Source organism: Centruroides sculpturatus, unplaced genomic scaffold (assembly GCF_000671375.1).
Source record: "Centruroides sculpturatus isolate CEXI.00-Female unplaced genomic scaffold, Cexi_2.0 scaffold995, whole genome shotgun sequence".
Taxonomy (NCBI): Eukaryota; Metazoa; Arthropoda; class Arachnida; order Scorpiones; family Buthidae; genus Centruroides; species Centruroides sculpturatus.
The window spans coordinates 269,871-290,162 of record NW_019385527.1 but is presented as its reverse complement, the minus strand read 5'-3'; the positions used below and the strand labels follow the sequence as shown (position 1 = coordinate 290,162).

The 20,292-nt window shown below is 32.8% G+C and overlaps 1 protein-coding gene across 1 annotated transcript; it reads left to right on the top strand.

The window, feature by feature from the left end:
• Positions 1–1,842: 1,842 nt before the first annotated feature.
• On the top strand, positions 1,843–10,893 carry LOC111639843 (cholesterol 7-desaturase-like). The gene is made up of 6 exons (XM_023385794.1): positions 1,843–1,871; positions 7,537–7,736; positions 7,809–8,004; positions 8,865–9,053; positions 10,401–10,579; positions 10,648–10,893. Exons 2-6 carry the CDS (start codon positions 7,563–7,565, stop codon positions 10,891–10,893), a joined length of 984 nt encoding a protein of 327 aa, XP_023241562.1. The 5' UTR covers positions 1,843–1,871; positions 7,537–7,562.
• The last annotated feature ends 9,399 nt before the right edge of the window (positions 10,894–20,292 follow it).

Here is a 20,292-nt window from a genome sequence, read left to right as displayed (position 1 = left end):
ATCATCGGGTTATTTATAATAAGATTAAGATTATATTTATCGCAATAAATATTTAGAAATTTCGCTGACCTTAATCAAAAAATAAAAAAAAGTTCAATGTTATATGATTATATTAATATAACATTGAAATATTTCGAAATTTTTTCTACAAGCAAATTAAATCTTCGACCAAAATTTATAATAGAATTTATTATAGAACATGCAAAATATTTTTATAATTACTTTTATTCTTAATTAAATTAATTTTTATTTACGAATTACTATCAAAATAACTTGATTTTAACTTTTAGTCATCTGTAATTTAAAGGTATGTTTTAAAATACTCGACCTTTATATATACGTTTTATATTGTTGTAACTCGTGAACTTTTAATTTAGTTGGCTGAGGAGGGGTACAAAATATCCGAAACGTGTACAAATATGACGAATACGTATCAAGTAAATAAAATGAAATTTGCCAAGTGTCAAATTGAATACAATAATTCATTTGTGTTCGAATTACTATAAATAAATAATATAGCAACGGATTGCTTAACTTTACCGGACAATATTTGTAAACAAAAGCTTTGGACACGATGAGGTGATGCATCGCGGCAGTCGTCTTGTTGATTACGTTGAAGTTGTGTGTACTCTGATTCTAAGGCAGATTTGGTTATTTGTTTTCTTCGATCTCAATTAGTCGAATTTATTGTTATCTATTATTTTTAGTTGTTTGGTATTTAGCACCGAATTGTAAAAATTCGTCAGCCAAAGATGTAAGATCGTTCCGTTTTCCAGCTGACAAATTCGAGAAAACGATGATTTAAGAGTTAAATGCGAGACCATCGAAAGGACTACCACTTACTCCAGCATTATAATTGCTTTTGCAACACAACACCTCTTTCAGATTGATTAGGGAAGCTTTCAGTACCTTTCAACCAAAAATTTCTTTCATAGTTAATGGTATTATTACACGTTTTTATGGACCGACTGTTGTCTTATTTCTTTTTGAAGTTTGTTGGTCGACATTCCTAGCCCGCGCCAGTATTAGTGTAATGACTAACGTAAAACTTGTGCTTTTAAATTCCACAGATTAACGCCGAAGAAAACTATAGAAAGTTTTAGTGATGATAGAAAAGAAAATTTTTTATTAGAAGATTTGCATGTGTCTAACACAATACAAATTAATAGAGTAGATAAAGCGTGAGAAAAACAGTTCACAGCTTACAGTAAATCAAACGATACTAAAGATTGTAAATTCAAGAAATATTGAACGATTCAGATTGTATCGAAAATGCAAGAACGGATTTCCTGCATTAGGTGTAACTGATGCAAAAACGACGACAGAAGTGACGAAGTCAATCGTTTATGCGAAAAACATTCAGTGTAGAAATTACGTGTATTAACAGCTCCACGATTATTCACTGCAGAAAGTGCTAACTAAAAACCGAGACTGAAAGCATTTTTTAAACGGAAGAGTTACGATAAAAAGAATTTTTAATAATGACAGCATTGAAATGATAGATTGCCGGTACGAATCTATTGTTATAGGAAAAACACAATGTACGGGGCAACACGACATAATTTTCTGAAAAATGTATATGTTAAATAAAATAAAATAAAAATATGATTAAAAATTGCAATCCAAATTTATGAAGATTCCACAATAAAAAATTGCTAGTTTCTAGGGGCATTTCAATAGAAAATAAGTAATTAATAATGTGGTTATCGTTGATCTAATCCTTGACTTATGGAACTTTAGTTGTACATTCCGCAACAGTAATTTTTAATTGGCCAGATCTGACCTTTTCCGAGACAAAAACTGGAAGTTCTAAGTTCAAACTCTAATTTTGAACCTCAGAAATAAATTCGAGTTTAAATGGTTTAGATCAGGTAAGAATATTTTCATATTATCAAATGCTTCAACTATCTATTTTATGTTTTAAGTAATAAATTCGTGTATAAACTTTATAATTAAATAATTAGCATTAAATCTTGTTTGTAATTTTTCGATATACACGGTGTTTATAAATGAATGGTGCGTTTTAAAAATTAATAACAAATCTATTTATCACCTTATATGATGACTACATTTTGCAACTGAACTGTGCTCTGCCCCATTTTCAAAGGAATGTAAGCGAGCTTCTTAATCGTGTTCTTCACCAACGCTAATTTGGACGTGGTGCAACAGCAGCCACAACCTGCTCCCCTGTCCAACCTGTTCGCCAGATTTAACACCCTGCCATTTCTTTTTGTGGGAGTTTGTTAAAGATTGAGTTTATGTACCGTCAATACCTTTGTTTTTTGAGGAACTGTGTGATTGGATAAAGCATGCACTACAGATTATCCCGGAGGACATGCTACACCGCGTATGGGAAGAGTTTGATTACCGTGTAGTGTCGTGTGTCGATGTGTGTCGTGTGATTATGGGTGCACATATTGAACGATTGTGATTAATGCATAAAGAAGTTAGACATTTGCCGCTGCTTATGCAGTAAGGTTTGCTAATATAAAGTAATATATAGATTTATTATTAATTTTTAAAGCCGCACCATTTATTTATTCATTTATAAACACCATGTATAACCTTGAGATTTTCTCATATCTCTGTCTTTGATAAATGTCGACCTTAGATTAAAGCACTTTACTAAGGAATCCACTTCGGATTACATCTACAGATAGCGCTTAGCAGAAATTCAACACTGTGACAGGAATTTAATTCCTATTTATACTGATAGATCTAAATCGGATGACTACGTTAGCCTCAGCTTTTTTCTGTTGGAATGACATCGTGGCAGAACAAATCGAGCCGAATTCTTCTATCTTTACTGCAGAGCTGAAGGCTATTTCCCTAGCCTTAAAGTATGTAATCAGAAAATGCCCTCGTTGCTGTATGATTTACAATGACTCAGTTAGTGAACTTCAAACTTTGATTTCGCGTAAACCCAGTTTTCTCTCTGTCGTAATTAAAATTCGTAAACTGATTTGCCCTGTTTAGAAACTATAAATAATTTTTTTTGTAAAGTTTTGTTGGTTCCCAAGCCATATAGGTATAAAAAAAATAAACAAGCTTACGTAGCTGCGAAGTCAGCAAGTCCTTTACAGCATATAATGTTTATTGAAGGGTGCAATTTGAAGCTAGTTGCTAAAAAGCGATTAGCAGATAGATGGCAAAATGTGTGGAACACACAAGTCCACAATAAACTACACAAGATCAAACTCTTGATAAGTAATTGAACGTATAATAAACAGTATGATAGGAGATCTGAGGTTGTTCTTACTCGTCTGGAAATTTGGATATACTCCACTGATTCATCAATATCTTTTGAAGGGTGATGACCAGCCAGTATGCCAGCATTGCAACAGCTCTCTAAGTGTAAACCACATACTATGCGATTGCTTTGCCTTCGAGACGATGCATAGAGAGTGTTTTGAAAATGCAAGTCTGACAGAGGTTTTAGGCTGAAGGCCAAATTTTGACAACTTACTAGACTTCCTGAAAGTCATTAATATGCATAAAGAGATATAATTATTTATTTACCTTTTACTTTTACGTATATTGTTGTTTGTTTTTTCAATAATTTTATCGGTTTATACAGTTGTTAATTTTTTTTGTTGTTATTTTGTGTTATATATATAGACAAAATGACTACTTGACATGGCACAGCTTGGGTTATGTGGACCGAAAACACCAACCAACCAATCAATCCCGCGAAATTTTATAAAATTTTGACAAACAGCAAAGCTTTCAAATTTGGTGAACAAAATCGTTTTTCACACGTACACGCACACGCACATGGACACACTAATGTGAGCCACCGGGAGGGAAGAGGAGTCCTCTCCTTTCGGCCACAGGTCGGTGACTTACTTTCTTGTCAGGGATGGTAGTAACGTTCAGTTACGCGTTACGCGAGTGGAGGAGAGCCAGAGGAGTCGACGATAAGGCGTGGGCAAAGTCGAGTAACGACACTATTTAAAAACAAAACAACGGTTTATTTAACGCGATAACTAAATGAAAATGTTACAAAGCTCCGCGGACGAGAGAGAGAGAGTTTACAATAATATTTCATATTTCTGTGATAGTATCGGATGGATACTCCGGCTTTAATTTCAGAAAGGTGGTGCGAGTTGTGGCACAAGGTCTTCTAATTAGTGTCGTACAGTAAGTCAACGAAAAGTGAAGGTCCGTCTTGGTCGATCGATGGGTGACTCTCCCGAGAAGGGAAAGAAGATGGCTTTTATACATTTTTGGTGGGAAAATTCGTCAGATGACCAATTGTTTTCGCAGGTGTGAGGTTAAAGTTGGTGTTAGAATGACAACAATATGACGAATTTTGTCGATACTTGTAAACTATACACGGATTGATCGTGAAAATGTTTATAGTTAAATGGAAAAAGTTATAATTTTCTTATGTGTTTTACATTTTGTTTTTGTAGGGTCAAATTCTTTTAGTTAAAAGAATTTTTTATTTACATGTATTAAAAATTTAAAGGATTACTTTTTTTTACGAAATTATATGAACTACGAATTTCACACTAACATCTATTCATACAGTAACTAGAGAAGTTGGTGCCGTAGTTTTCAACGCAAAAACGTGTACGTCAGACGTTCAGCGCCGCCTTCTTGTAAGCCTAGAAATTTCACAATGCTGTTTGGAACGTCAGTGTAATCATGCTCGACGTTTCACACGCCATTGTCAAACTTGTAAGCTTAGAGGAAGGTGGCGCTGAACGTGTGACGTACACGTTTTTGCGTTGAAAATTTCGGCAGCAACCTCTCTAATATCTCGAATTATATTCCTTAAATATTTTTATTAGATTATTAAGTGTAAAGTTTATTAAAGGCGTTAGTCTTTATAATCATTTTACAGTTAGCACGAAGTACACGAACTGACTTTTGTAACTAATTTATGAATGTGTGAGATCCGGAATTTTTGTAGCGAAATTTACGGTCTTTTATTAACTAAAATTTTAATTAATTTACTTTCGTTTATGTAACGGATCGGAGAAAAAAACCGATCTTAGCCGGGAATGTGTAAACCTTCCTGTCATAACTATCAACATCTATTGTTCTCTGCAGAACTTGCAGCTCATCTTGCAGAAAAGTTTACAGATAACGTCCAACTTTCGTCATTTGTTTTAAGTCCCTGGAACACCTATAACCTTTAACTTATTAACATCCAATCACGTGGTGGAAATTCCCCACAAAAACCTATAAAAGACAGTTCTTACCCCTCTCGGAGGAGTCTATTACCGAACGCTGGACCGACGACATTGCGCCGATTCTCCGAACCCGCCGAATTCCGATCTACGACCGACGATAAACGATCATCGCCAAAGTCGCGAACTTTGTAATATTGTGCTCGATTGGATAAAACCCACTTACCTTTGGACAATTAAGTGCCATTACGGATTACATCGACAAATGGAACATTCAAAGAGGTATGAAAAGCGGGAAAACTTTTTCGAGGCAATAAGCGATTAGAAACGCTATTTGTGTAGTCTTTTTGTCACTTTGCTTCTTTTAATAAATAGTTGTTATATTGTTTAATTAAATATGGTAGACTCCTTTACTCGATCACGCCCTTCACCTTATCGTCGACCCCAAGCAACACTCCCTCCAGTCGCCTGACGCATCATCCTGACTATTGACAGAGGCGGGAGACTTCTGACCTCCCCTCTGGTTCACAAATGCCTATTATTTTGTCTTATTAAATTATGATAAGTAGAACGCTTTATTGATTTATTTTATATAAATTACAAGTGACAAACTCTATATAGCTTAATGCAACTCGAATATAGTCATTTATTATAGTTTATATAAAAAATGTTATATAGCCTCTTGGGATGCCAAGTGTCGTATATGACACGCAATTTTCCTTCCAAAGAATAAGAAGCAGCTCTGTTTTTTTGCTTGCTAAACAATTGTATTAGTTATACATTTTGTCATTAGAGTTTAGTGAAGCTTATTAGACCACATGCGTTCCACTGTGACAGAAACAAAGGAAAATATAAGTGGTTGTCTGAGCACATGTTATTGGAAGTAATCATAAGCATGACTGCTTGATGTTAGTATTCAGTTTTCTCTATTTCTATTGATTATAACTTTACAATTTATACATGGTTTTGTTGAGAAGACTTCTAAGATTATATAAGAGTATTTTTTAAAAACTATATTAATAACAATATTTCATGAGATGAGCTAATTTTTCAACGTGTCTTATACGACACATTGGGTCTCTATGTTACAATAATTACATTACAGTGTATGAACTGTTTTCGTATTTGCAAGTTATTTACTTTTATAGATATTTGGTTATTAGTACCGCAATATGTATTCTATTATTTATTATCATTTTTTATTCAATTAATTTATTAATAAAATATAATCATTTTTTTATTTATTACAAATTTCTGTGATTTGTTTTTGTCTACTTATTTTTTTGGTCTGCGAGGTTTTTTTTTTGTTAAAAATTTATAAATTATTAATATCATAAATTACATATTTATAATAAATGTCAATGATGTAGTTTTAATTTATCATTGTCAACAGCGAAAATAAAAAAGAAACATGATAGGACACATGATATTGATAGAAATTTGTCTGAACTGAAAGGCTGGTTCAGTGATACAGACATGACCAAACATTTATTCTTTGAGCAGACTGTCCTGGAGAGTGTAAGTCATTAGTCTGCTCAAAGAACAAATTTAAAAAAAGTGTTAAAATCGCTATCACATTCAGACAGTACAGGCAATAAGAAAAAAGGGATCAATAAAAATGATGAAAAACAAAGAAAATCATACAAAAAATACTTAAACTTTGCATCCCAGTGAAATACAATGCAAAAGTGAAGCAAAACACATGCTAGAAATCATAGTAAATTGCAAAAATTTCCACTGCCCAATGGAAGAATGTAAAAGTGTATGAGCTACAGTGTACTGTATCAACTGCAAAATACATCTGTGCCTTGGTAAAATAAAATTTGTTTCAAAGCATATCATATGTAAATATAAAATGTCAAATAATATACAAAAACAGTCAAATAAACCATTTTTACACGAACGGACAAGTTTGCATTTTGTATAGGTAGAAAGCCATTGTGTCATATATGACACGTACCATTTTTTAATGACCAAAACAAAAAAATTTTATAAAAATGGCAATTTACTAATAAGTGACAACTAAAGGTCAAAAGCATAACAAAACTTCAATAAAAAAAATAGTTTTTTTCAGTATTGGATCCCAAGAGGACAGACAAACGATTTTTTACCCGATGAAAAAAAAACCTAAAACATGACAAAATTTCAAGAATAACACGAAATACGTTTATTGTAAACGTATATTTCATGTGTTTTGTGTGTTTTAAACGTATCTCTCATACGATTAAAACACATATATACGTTCAAACAAGTATCTCATACGTACAAAACACCCAAAATGTTCGCATTAAAGATGCTTAACTCTGTACATATTAATTAGTACACGATAAAAGTACAGTATGAGAGATATAGTAAATCAAAAAATTATTAAATAATATAATTGAATTTTTTATTTCAGATATATCCAAGATTATAATTCAAAAAATGTACAGCTTTGTATACGACAGTGTAGCAGAGGATTTATGGAAATGTTCCTGGTTTCTGAACTTGTTTCAATTCATCAGTACAACGATTATAAATAAACCGTATCTGCTGATTTTAATTTTTGTTTTTATCCTTATTGTCTACTTTTCGTTTTCAACTGTTAACGATGTAGTTGTAAGTAAACATCGAGAAAGATTTAATTTCAAAATATTATTTACATTTTAACAGTAATGTTTATCGATGCAGGATTTGAAAGATAATCGTTATAACGAAGGAGGAACGAATGCCAGGAAATTACGTACAAAACGAATGCAGTTATTAAAAGAAACAAATATATTAAGAAGAACGAAAGGATGTCCTCCCGCGTATCCAAATGGATGGATACCTTTGTTGGAATCCAGAGATCTACCTGTTGGGAAGTGCATGCCTGTTACTGCCCTAGGTAAGATATTAAAACATTACATTGGTCTATGGCGATTAATTTAAGAGTATTAGTTATTCTGAATAATGGAACGACGTATATTTTGTCGCTGACAATTAGCATGCAACATCCTGATTCTATGTATACCTAACGTGATACGATTTTTACTTATCATCTTTACCACTACATACGACGTTGTCTGGAAATTTCTGTATGGTACAAAAAAATAGAAAATGTTAGATGAAATTTTTAAAAAATAGTGAATTCTTATGAACTTATTTGCAGTACATTTTTTGAGTTATCTGGAACTTATTTGTATATTTTAATGACAGAATGAAATTTTATTAAAATGTTTAACGTACTAATTTTTAAGGACCATACAAGGTTGCTATCGGATTATGTTTGGGCTGTTCGTTGTGCTCTTCGAAAAACTGACGTCTAATTTTATTAATATTATGCAATCACATTCGGCGTATCGAATACGCATTACATGTGCAAGAAATCGTGTTTTACTTGCAAATAAAATAAGATTTTCAAGGAAAAAACTCCGATAATACACATTGTAATTGACAATTTGGTTCGTATTCAAAAACGAAATTTCTGTTTTTTTACCATATAAATTGGGCATAAATTTTCTTACTATTTACTGCCTACATGCAGTTTTAGGCGTTTTTTTTAAACGTCTCAATAGCAATGGCTTTAGTATAATTTCTACACATATTTGTAAGCATACAGCTTACTTATTAGAATGTGCGTTATAAATGAGTAAATGCATTGATTGTAAAGATACACCGTTTCTATTTACAAGAGGTACTTTTATAAATCAATTCTAATAAATTTGAAAAAGTTTATAATTAGAAATCATTTAAATTATTTTACAGGTCAGCAATTTGTTGTATTTCGTGGAAAAACAGGAACATGTTTTGTTTTAGATGCTTATTGCCCTCATTTGGGCGCTCATTTAGAAACCGATGGCAAAGTTCACGAGGATTGCATCGAATGTCCTTTTCACGGATGGCGATTTACTGGAAAAGATGGTACTTGCGTGAAAATACCTTACGCCGAAAAAAGTGAGAACTATTAAAAAATGTTTATTTAATACATCTATACTTATTCTTACACGTAATTGAGTTTCTTCGCATTGCAAGAAAATATGAATATGGTGCAATAGTTTTACTACGATAATTAGAATTGAATATATTAATTTATTCAACAAAATTATCATTGTAATTAAGGCAGTTGTTTTGCGTCAGAATTCCGAGATCAAAATGCAATGTAACGTTTTAATATGACAAATCACATAGCATTGGACATTGTCAACATCGCTATTAAAGTGGCTGCATTGAAAAGTTAATGAAACAGCAATTTGCATCGCACTATGATCATGTCTTTTATGCATGGAATACATTGCGAAATTATTGATTGGACTACACGGGGAAACAAGATAAAAAGCACGTAGTTTCCGCAAGCATTTTATAACTAAACCAACACCATAGTGTACGAGACGATTTTCAATATAAGGAGTTGCTTGACTAAAATCGATAGCACAGTCCAGGTCGGACTGATATTTTTTACTTTAAAATATAAGCATACTTATATTAGAAAACTAATACAACATAGACAAATACATGAAATATTATGTCAAATACTTAACAGGAGGCACCTATTCAACTGCTACTTGCAACTGTCACACGTAGAATTTATGCACTGCGATTATATGTGTGCAGCGTAGTGATTAATTTACGCCAGGTTACACTACAAGTGATAGAGTATATCGTATAAATTAACTAGGCATTTATCTCTGAAACAGTAATGAATAACGCTGAGAAGTGCGTCACACATATGCGAAATACAGAATTTAGGTAGGATTTACGATAAAAAACTAGTCTGGTATTTGGGATGAGTAACTAGATATTACTTTAGCATTCCTCGCAGAGGCTGGATCGCTGTAGTACAGTTTAGCACTGCGTTGTATTGACAAACTGAGTAAGAAGATTCAAATAGAAGATGCTTGATATGCTATGTGCAAATTACATTAGAAGTTTCAATTGTGTATGTCGTTTTCTGCTGCTAATGGCATTGCCGTTACACATGTACTAAGCAAAGTTTTCTCGACGGATTTTGCATTAAATTATGCAATGCGTTTAGATTTTCAAACTCTTAATTAATCTCTTTTTATCATATAATAATTCACCTTTTTACCTTTGCGATCGACAGCGAGAAAGTTTTAACTATTACTGCAAAAGTGTAGTGGGGTTTACATGTGAGTCTCATTAAACTAATTAATCGATTTTACTATAGACTTTGCCATGGAACAAATGCACCATACTCTTATATTTTTCCAATGCTGAAAAAATGTATTATCATTTTGGAATAATATTAAAAAGAACACACAGTAAAAATGTATTTACATTTAGTTCCAGAAGTGGCTAAAATAAAAAGTTGGGAAACCATCGAACAGAACGGATTTATTTACGTGTGGCATCATGCAGAAAGCAAACCTCCTCTGTGGAAACCTCCAGTTATACCAGAAATAGAGAACCGACTAATGTCGTACATAGGTCGTAGCGAACACGTTATAAACAGCCACATTCAGGTATTTATAACTAACACCATAACATATGAATAAATGTATTATTTATGGTTTTTATTGGTGTACTGCAGGAAATGTTGGAAAATGCAGCAGATTCCGCTCATCTCAATTGCCTTCACAGATTTGGATTGTCGTCCAAAATTACTCATCATCCAGAAAATTGGCAGAGATATATTCAGTTTATAGCCAACATATCCCCCAATCCGGTGTGTGAAGAAAATTTTCACACTGCTAAATATATAGGCGTTATGGCTATAAAATTGTTCGGAATATCTCTACTATGGTCATCGTTTGAATTTGAACAGGTAATTAATTAAGAACAATATATACGTGTTTAGTATTACACTACAATGCAGAATGTTTTAAAGAAACTGCACAAATAATATATGTTAGAATTTCGAAGATTGTTTTCGTTTATGTTTACGAGATTGCTCAAAATAATCCTTAGAATTTACGAATAGAAATTAAGCTTATTTAACAGTAAAATGAATCCGAAACTCTTATTGATTCTTATTAGTGAAATAACGATGCTCAATACGTAGTAAGAATTAAAATTAATAAAAATAAAACATAAAACATAACTCTAATTAATCACAGAAAGGTCATGTCAAAATTCGTCGGGAACATTCCAGTCGATTCGACGTTAGCTAGGCAAACTTACACAATTTTATTTATCGAAAAGAATAGACTGCTGATCAATATATTTTACTTCATTGTATTGCGTGAGTGTGTGTCATAGTAATCTGTTTGCAAGACAAAAGGCTTTCAAAGATTAGCCTCGCATTTAGCGCTTTTGTTGGTTGGCAGATGAATTAAAACACCATTCGCGAGTTTTCACGATCTATTTAATTAATGCGCTCAAGTGAAGTTTGTAATTTCGTGATTTAATTTGACATTTCGAAAGGGTGAAAGCCAACTGACAGACATTTCATACAGATGTTTCATACAGGACAGCANTCGTGGGTTTTTAAGTTGTAAACTTTTAAATAATAAAAATTTTTAAATTATTTTCAATTATTTGCATTGAATTGTAACTTACAGAAGAAGACGATTTTGCTTCTTCTCTTTTTTTGCGTGCCGATAGATCCATAATTATATGCACTATGGTCTCGACCGATTTTTCTACGGTGATTTCCTTTTTATAATTCGAAACTTCTTCTTTTGAGTTATTAACGTTCACTTTATTTTCACATTCTAGAGAATAAAAGTAAACACAATAAACACAGAAATTCAATTTTATTTTTGAATATCTTATCTTATTGTAAAAGTGCTTTTGTAATTTCTGTTTGTTTCTTTTTATTCATCTTAATGGAACCGAATATTTAAATTTTAAAAAAAGTTGCAGAATTAAAATAACAAATTTTTATTTATTCGCAGAAAATACGTTTAATGCTGTAATTGTCTTCGACAAGAAATGAATGCAAAGTTAAATATCGTTTCATCGTATAATATTTTTATTGGGATATTTAAATATTTTGTAAAAAATTTCTATTTAATGCGTGTCTTTGTATTCATTGCCAACAGGTTATAAAAGATATAATATAATTATACATTAAAAAGAATTTAACTTACTATTAACATCCATTTTTCTGAAAAAATCGCTTGCGATAACTTATTTCACTCGAATAAAGAATTCCAACAATAGTTGAACAAGTATTCTTAAACTTTATTGTTTATGCGACAATAAAAAACGTGCTTACGGAATGATAATCGCAGCGCGTGCTAAGCATTACGCGTGTTAATNTCTATACAGATTTGAAAGAGTCTTGTATAATGCTAAAGAACAAAATCTTCACTTACAGTCTACTGATTACAAACATAACTATCAAATTATTGTAAAAAACTTACACTTTAATTGTTCAAACGAAGATTGACGAGTCGCTTCAAAACTTGAATTATATTCTTTTATTTTTACTTTTCCGTATAAAATCGTTTGTACTAATAAACAATTTTAATGTTAATAATTGTGTTGTATGAAATATTAATAAACGTATTATCTGCTTACTTTCTTGGTGTAGAAATAACAGTAATAAGTACAAAATATTTATAGTTGAATTAAATGATAGTTAAGTTAATAATTTTGTCAATTTTGTTACCGTTAAAGTTTATAATTCGTTATTCTAGAGAATACCTGGTTATTTCATCGAATATTTAAACAGACCCGTTAAAGTGTATAACTTTTTACCCTTGCATACCCTAACTATGAATTACATTGAATAACGATCCCCGCTTCGTTAAAGTGTGGAATGAAAATTGTGTTAGTTTTTAATGACCTGGGAATGATATCGATGGTGAAGATAAACAATTGAACCTATGCCAACCAGTGTTTTTGCCCGTTGAAGTTATCGGTTTCACCAAATGATCGCCTTAAAAATATGCTATTATTAATGATTATATGCTAATGAATTTAGTACTAAAGATACTACACACCAAGCGAGTTCTTTTATGTTAATTAATAATTATTAATTATATTATTATAATATTATATAGTAGCTAATCATTAATAATAGTGGATTTACAACTCGATTAAACGGATTGTTTGGTTAAGTATTTACGTATCGAGCTTCGGAGTGTGTAATCAAGCTATCAGTTGTGTTCCATCTATCTGCTTTTGCTCAGTGCTGAGACAATTGTAAAATTTTTGTTATGAAATTTTTTAAAATTATTTTTATACAGTGGTTTTGGAGGAAACCCTTCGAAATCAGCGTATTGCAAAAGACAAAAGTCCTACGCTAACTGATGAAAAGTCATTTCGATTTATACCAGAAATGATGACAGTTAGAGTGACTGACAACAGTAATCCTGAAGAGAAGCCAATGAAATTTTGGAAATTTAAGCAATGAAAATAAAAATAATGTCAGAAAAATGACATTCTGAGACACCTGTAAAAGTGACTGTTTGTATTTAGGCCCCTGATTTTGACAGAAGACGAGGAGACGTCAGATCAATTTTTGCTGTTGTTATGAAAAAAGCTAGTCAAAGATTTTATCGATTGGTAACAAGAAATTAACGCCTCAAACATAATGTCTGTAAACAAAAATGAATATGAGTTGAGCAAATGCTGATCATTGAGATACCTCTCAGAAATGTCTCTATAACCCAAAGTGTCTGGACTTCTAAAAATGCTCATGAAAAAAATGTGTAACAAGAAAGATTGTGCTTGTCTGAAAACAAAAAAATAATAATAATGTTCTCAGCAATTGTAAATGTTACTCCGGCACTCCTTGTTCTAATAAATAAAAATCATTCATAAATTTACAGTATTTATTTATTATATTGAATACAATAATTAATTTGACAAGTTTAACGTGCATTTGTTATATTTTTTCTATTTTATATTATAACTACTGATTAGTTTATTCATAGAATATGTAGCTATACCATAGAATAACTAGTCGAACTATGTAATTTTTTATCCATTTCACACTTTACCTTAACCAGGGAAATTATTATAAGTTATTTTGTAGAATAACGGCATTTAATTCTTTAACGGTAACATATTCTGTTCTCATCATCAACGTGACTGTTCATATTCAGTCACTACTGGTTGTGTGCAAGTAGTTTTATCACAGTAAATCTTTTCTACCAAAGTTTTTGGATATATTGAAAGTTACGAGAGGAATAATAAGAACTAAACAATATCAAAAACGTTATTCGGTGCGAATAAAAAAGTATAAACTCTGATAAAACCCATTATATCTACACGCACACATTCCCTATATAAACATAAATTTGATGTAAGTGAAATAATAGAAAGCTTACTTGCGTCGAATTTTTAAGTCATCAAGTAAAGCTTTCAACATTGACATCACTGCCAGCGAAGATAACCTTTCTTGTCCTTCTGTTGACCTGCAATACGTTTTTATCCTTCGCAATGCAGAAAATATTTTTTCAGCTGTAACAGTGATAGTAGGGATTGTGCCAATCAATGCATCAAGATTATACGCCTTTTTTAGTCTTATTATCACTCATAAACTTAACCAATTCAAAAACAGGCTTATCTTTAAACTGTTGCGAACAACAGACGATTCATTCCTTAATACTCAAATGATATCAAAAGACGTTCCACATTCCATCTCCAGCATTTTTAAAAACTTCTTTGGAAAATATTTTTTGTATTTGTCATACATGTTGCTGATCAGTAAGCAGAAGTCATGTTTTTCCATGGACTAAATAGTCGCAATACGCTTCAGGCTTGTTAAAAGCATTAGAACTTCGTCAACATCGTCGTAATCAAAAACGTCTACCCCTGAGCGAGCAATAGTTATAAATTATACCGCAATGGCGAACAGGATCCGTTGCAGAAAACTGGATTTCTGTTAATTTCGGATCAAATTGTGAACGCTATATTCGTAATTAGTATCAATTCAAAATAAGTTAATTTTCAGAGTATTTATGTATGATATTATTCATAAGCAATGTCAGCTTTTTCGCCCGATCCGAACTGTAAGGTAGAACGTTTAACATTTGTTTACGTACTGTCGACGTTGAATTCGTGAAGTTTAAGCGGTAGGATTTCTGGTATAACGCTATAATACATTTTCCATTTGATTAATTAATTACAAATGCATTGTTGGAAATTATTAGTTAAGAGTCTAAATAAATTAAATTTATGGAGAAACATGTTTGTAAGTAAGCCGACTTTTAGGGAAGGATCGTTNGAGTGACATTTTATGTGCCATTGCGCATTTGTCTCAGAAGATAATTTTAGCTTGCTATAGAAGTTCACCCAGGCCAGATCCTCTTCAGATTTTACATACCGTGAATTGTTCTTCGGCTATATTCAACGGTAGTTGTAAGGCCGAATAGACAGTTCGTCTTTCTTTTGTAACTGTGGCTGCAATGCGGGATGATGCCAGTGCAAGAGTGATGTTTTGTTTAGCACATATTTATTCCAGCAATAGATTTATTAGAAACGTTTTTCCGGTGCCGCCTGGTGCGTTCAAGTAAATAATTCTGCCAGTGTTGTTGATCCGGTCCATGATAACATCGTAATATTTTTTTAATTGACATTGAAGAATGGTTTGTTGTGAGCAATGTATTGAAGTAATTTGTTGAGGTTGTAGCATTTTTTCCTTTGCAATTTCGAAGTTTAGCACACAGAAAGCATCATTTCGTGAAATGTTCCACTATAATCTGGGATGTTGCGGGATGTTCCCGAACGTTCCAAAACATCCCGGAACATTCTGGAATGTTGTGGAATGCTCTCGAATACACTCGAATGTTCTGGACTGTTCTAGAAATTTATGGAGAGCGAAATTCTCAGATTTTATATCTTCAACAGCACGCCCTTCAGGTAAAAATGGGAACCTTCTTTATGGATGAGGGATAGAGGGCTACCACACCATATAAATCTTTTGATCGTATTGGGATTCGTTTTTGAGTTTTAGCGGCACGCACATTGTACACTTACCTTNACTTATAAATTATTAATATCATAAATCACATATTTATAATAAATGTCAATGATCTAGTTTTAATTTATCATTGTCAACAGCGAAAATAAAAAAGAAACATGATAGGACACATGATAATGATAGAAATTTGTCTGAACTGAAAGTCTGGTTCAGTGATAAAGACATGACCAAACATTTGTTCTTTGAGCAGACTGTCCTGGAGAGTAAGTCATTAGTCTGCTCAAAAAACAAATTTAAAAAAGTGTCAAAATCGCTATCACATTCAGACAGTACAGGCAATAAGAAAAAAGGGATCAATAAAAATGACGAAAAACGAAGAAAATCATACAAAAAATACTTCAACTTTGCATCCCAGTGAAATACAATGCAAAAGTGAAGCAAAACACATGCTAGAAATCATAGTAAATTGCAAAAATTACCACTGCCCAATAAAAGAATGTAAAAGTGTATGAGCTACAGTGTACTGTATCAACTGCAAAATACATCTGTGCCTTGGTAAAATAAAATTTGTTTCAAAACATATCATATGTAAATATAAAATGTAAAATAATATACAAAAACAGTCAAATAAACCATTTTTACATGAACGGTAAAGTTTGCATTTTGTATAGGTAGAGAACCATTGTGTCATATAGGACACGTACCATCTTTTAATGACCAGAACGAAAAAATTTTAGAAAAATGGCAATTTACTAATAAGTGACACCTAAAGGTCAAAAGCAAAACAAAACTTCAATAAAAAATAGTTTCTTTTTTTCAGTAGTGGATCCCAAGAGGTTATTGCGTCCACAAATTACGCATTTAACTGTATTTTTTATTTTGAAATTAAACAAGAAACCACAGCTCTAGAAAGAAAGGAAATCTGACATAATGGTAAACTGAAATCGAAAATAACAACGTTACGAAAAATGTTAATCACATGATTATTATAGTACAATTCTTCAGTTTTTGGGGTGCTGCATATCTTTAGTCACGTGATTTTTTCGAATTTGACCATCTGTCTTTCTCTACTCTGTGCGATCGGCCAGTTCCACTATGTCTACTGCTTGGTTTTATAACTAAAATTAGTTGAAATATGTAAGTCCAACAATTATAAGCGGTTTTACACACTATAAAACATGTTAATTTTACGTTGTGAAAACATTTTACACATGTACTACGCATGGCTTTTGTACGTAAAGTATTTAATTTTTTATAAATATAAGTTGGTCACTCGAAACAATTAATAATTTAGTAAATTTACTGTGTTTTGTTTTCACATTTTGAAACAAATAATTGTGAAAATTTATTATTTCACTGGTTATATTTAGTTCATAATTGTGCAGATGATTTCAATGACAATGGTAATTGTGTGACGATCCAAAACCCTTTTGTTTTAGAACAATATCACTTTTCTAATAAACTTCGTGATTAGGTAAAAAGAGAAAGAGAGGGACTTCTGCGGTCGATGACCGAGATGATCTCCTCGAAAAAAATTCGTTAGTATATCAATAAACGAAATCTTTTCCATTTGTTTAAAGGTAATTCTATAGACGTTAATATCAACAAGACGGGAATAAGAGATGTTTTTACCCCCTCTTTGGTTGCACGTGACACGTGGTTACGGCAATAAATCGCCTCCTTCGTAGTCAAACGCGACGTTTGATATAAAGAATATCTAGATAGTTGACCAGGTTAAAGAAATTATTGTCAGATGAATGTTAATTTATGGATGAGAGCCGTCAAACCTATAGAAATTTATGTTATAAAATCATATTTTCTAGACACTGATAGCAATAAATTAAACAAACTTCTCTGTGTCAATTGTCAGTACAAGCTAGGTCTAGACATCAACACACGAACAGGTGTGCGTATAAATCATGAATGATGTCATAGTTCTCACCCCCTCAAAAATAGTATAAAGAGGGTTTGGACGCAGTCCACAGGGCGGCCATCCCCAAAAGGCGGACATTCACAAGAGGGACATTCACAAGGCGGACATCGACTGCCACATCTACTGACCAATACCGCCATACTGCCGTGACGATCCAGGAACGTTTTTACCAACGACCCATATTACGGATCGGGAACTTAGAGGTATTTGTTTTTGGATATCTATTTGTATACTCTCTCTCTGCGAATTCTCCCTCTGAGAAATCTCTCTTCTAGAGATCTCTCTCTCGTCTCTTAACTTAGAGAATAGAGATTAGATGTTTCATAAGAAAGACGAATCATTGTCGCAACATAGAATAGAATTTTGTAGATCTTCACCTTAGCCTTTGATATGTACTATTTTATAGTTGTTTATTAAATGTGTTATTTTTGTTCAACCTGTGTATTCATTTGGGAACCTGTCAACTTACTCACTTACCTCCCCACTCAATTTTATTTTGCCCTCCTATAAAGCCATCCTCTGACAGAGCCGCCGGTAAATGGGGACAACTAACCCCCTCGGTTCTCACAATTGCAAATAATGTAGTAATTAAATCTAACTGTGGATTCTGACTACAGGACCTTGTGATAAAACCAGATACGACAGTAAATCTTGGTCAGAATTTTGCGAAAGTATTGGGGCAGACTGTGTAGAAGATTACAATGTCACTTGCAAATGCTACAATGGATCGAAATTTGAGGATAATTATTGCAAAGGTGAGTCAACGTTTTAATGATTATAAATATATATATATATATACTAGCAGGTAGGCCCGGCATTGCTCGTGCAAAAGTAACGTTAGCAAAGATTAAAATTATTACGTTACAGTCAACCTTACCCGTTTTCACAAAATGCAAGAATTGTGTCTCCCTGTTTCAGGACTAATTAAAGAATTTTTAGATGAGTCTAAAAATATATTCGATTTTTCGCAAAAACGAAAAAAAACTGCATCTGCATCTTGCACGTCACTTTCTCTTAACAATTCCATTGTTGATACTTTCATTGTTACTTAACACTTACATTGCAACTTGTCACTTCCATTGTTACTCAACACTTCCGTTGTTGATGGAAGTGTTAAGATTTAATTTTGTCTCTCTCCCCCGTGGGAAGGAATTTCGAGAAACCCCTTCTTAGTGTGTGTTCTCGTGACGTACCCTAACTGTGTACCAAATTTCAACTTTCAACTCCTAACCGCTTGGGATCTGCGCTTATTATTATTATTATGTTGGGATCTGTGAGTTATATTCGGTTCCCACCGGTGGCTGTGTACAATGCCGGACCAAAGTCAAGGCATAGCAACCAAAACAAAATTAAAATTAAATAAGTGTGTCAGTATTCAGGAATTTCTTAACAATGTGGCATGTATTCAATATAGTGGCCTTCTGTAATGTGATGTATGTATTTCTACTCAATTGTAATGTTCCCAAGCTTTTGTGTGGTGTGTGTGATATCACACCTGTACAGGAGAGAACGACAGGTACAATAAGCACCCTATCCATCCTCCACAGATGCCTTATTTTTTGGGCGAGTTCTGTGTACTTGCTAATTTTTTCAGTGCATGTGTTTTGTACATTGTGAGTGTTTGGAATGGCTATGTCTATAATGTATGTGATTTTATTGTGTTTATCAATGAGTGTGATGTCTGGTCTGTTGTGGTAAATTGTTTTATCTGTAATTATGACTCTGTCGTAGTACAGTTTGTACGTGTTGTTTTCCAATACTGTCTGTGGAATGTATCTGTAATATGGTACGTGCATGTCTAATAATTTGTGTTTGTTTGCAAGCTCTTAGTGTATTATATTTGCTACTTGATTATGTCTGTGTAAGTAATCTGTCTGTGCCAAGAGCTTGCAACGAGAAGTGATGTGTTGTATAGTTTCTGCCATGATGTGACATTTTCTGCATGTGTCATTTGTGAGTGTTGTATCTTTGAGTATATGTTTTCTGTAGTTTTTAGTATTTATGACCTGATCGTGTATGGCAATCATGAATCCTTTTGTCTCCCGAAAGAGGCATCCTCGATCTAATCAGCTGTTTGACGCAGTTATGTCAATAAAATCCTGGGCCAGGTCATAAGGATGCCTGCCATGGAGTGCCTTTCGAGCCCACGATTGCTTGATGGTGTCTATACTTTTTATGTGTTGTGTCATGTCTGTATGATGTGAGTGTAAATTTAATGGTGTGTTATTTGAGTCTGCTAGAGATACTGCTTTATGCAATTGTGATGTTTCTTGTTTCCTGTAGAAAAACTCTCGCAGTGACTGTATTTGTTTGTAGTGAAGGTTAACTATGTCAATCAGGCCCCGTCCGCCATCTTTACGTGGAAGAGTTAATCTTTCTGTGGCGGATTTAGGATGATGTTGTTTATGCTTAGTAAGTGTTGTTCT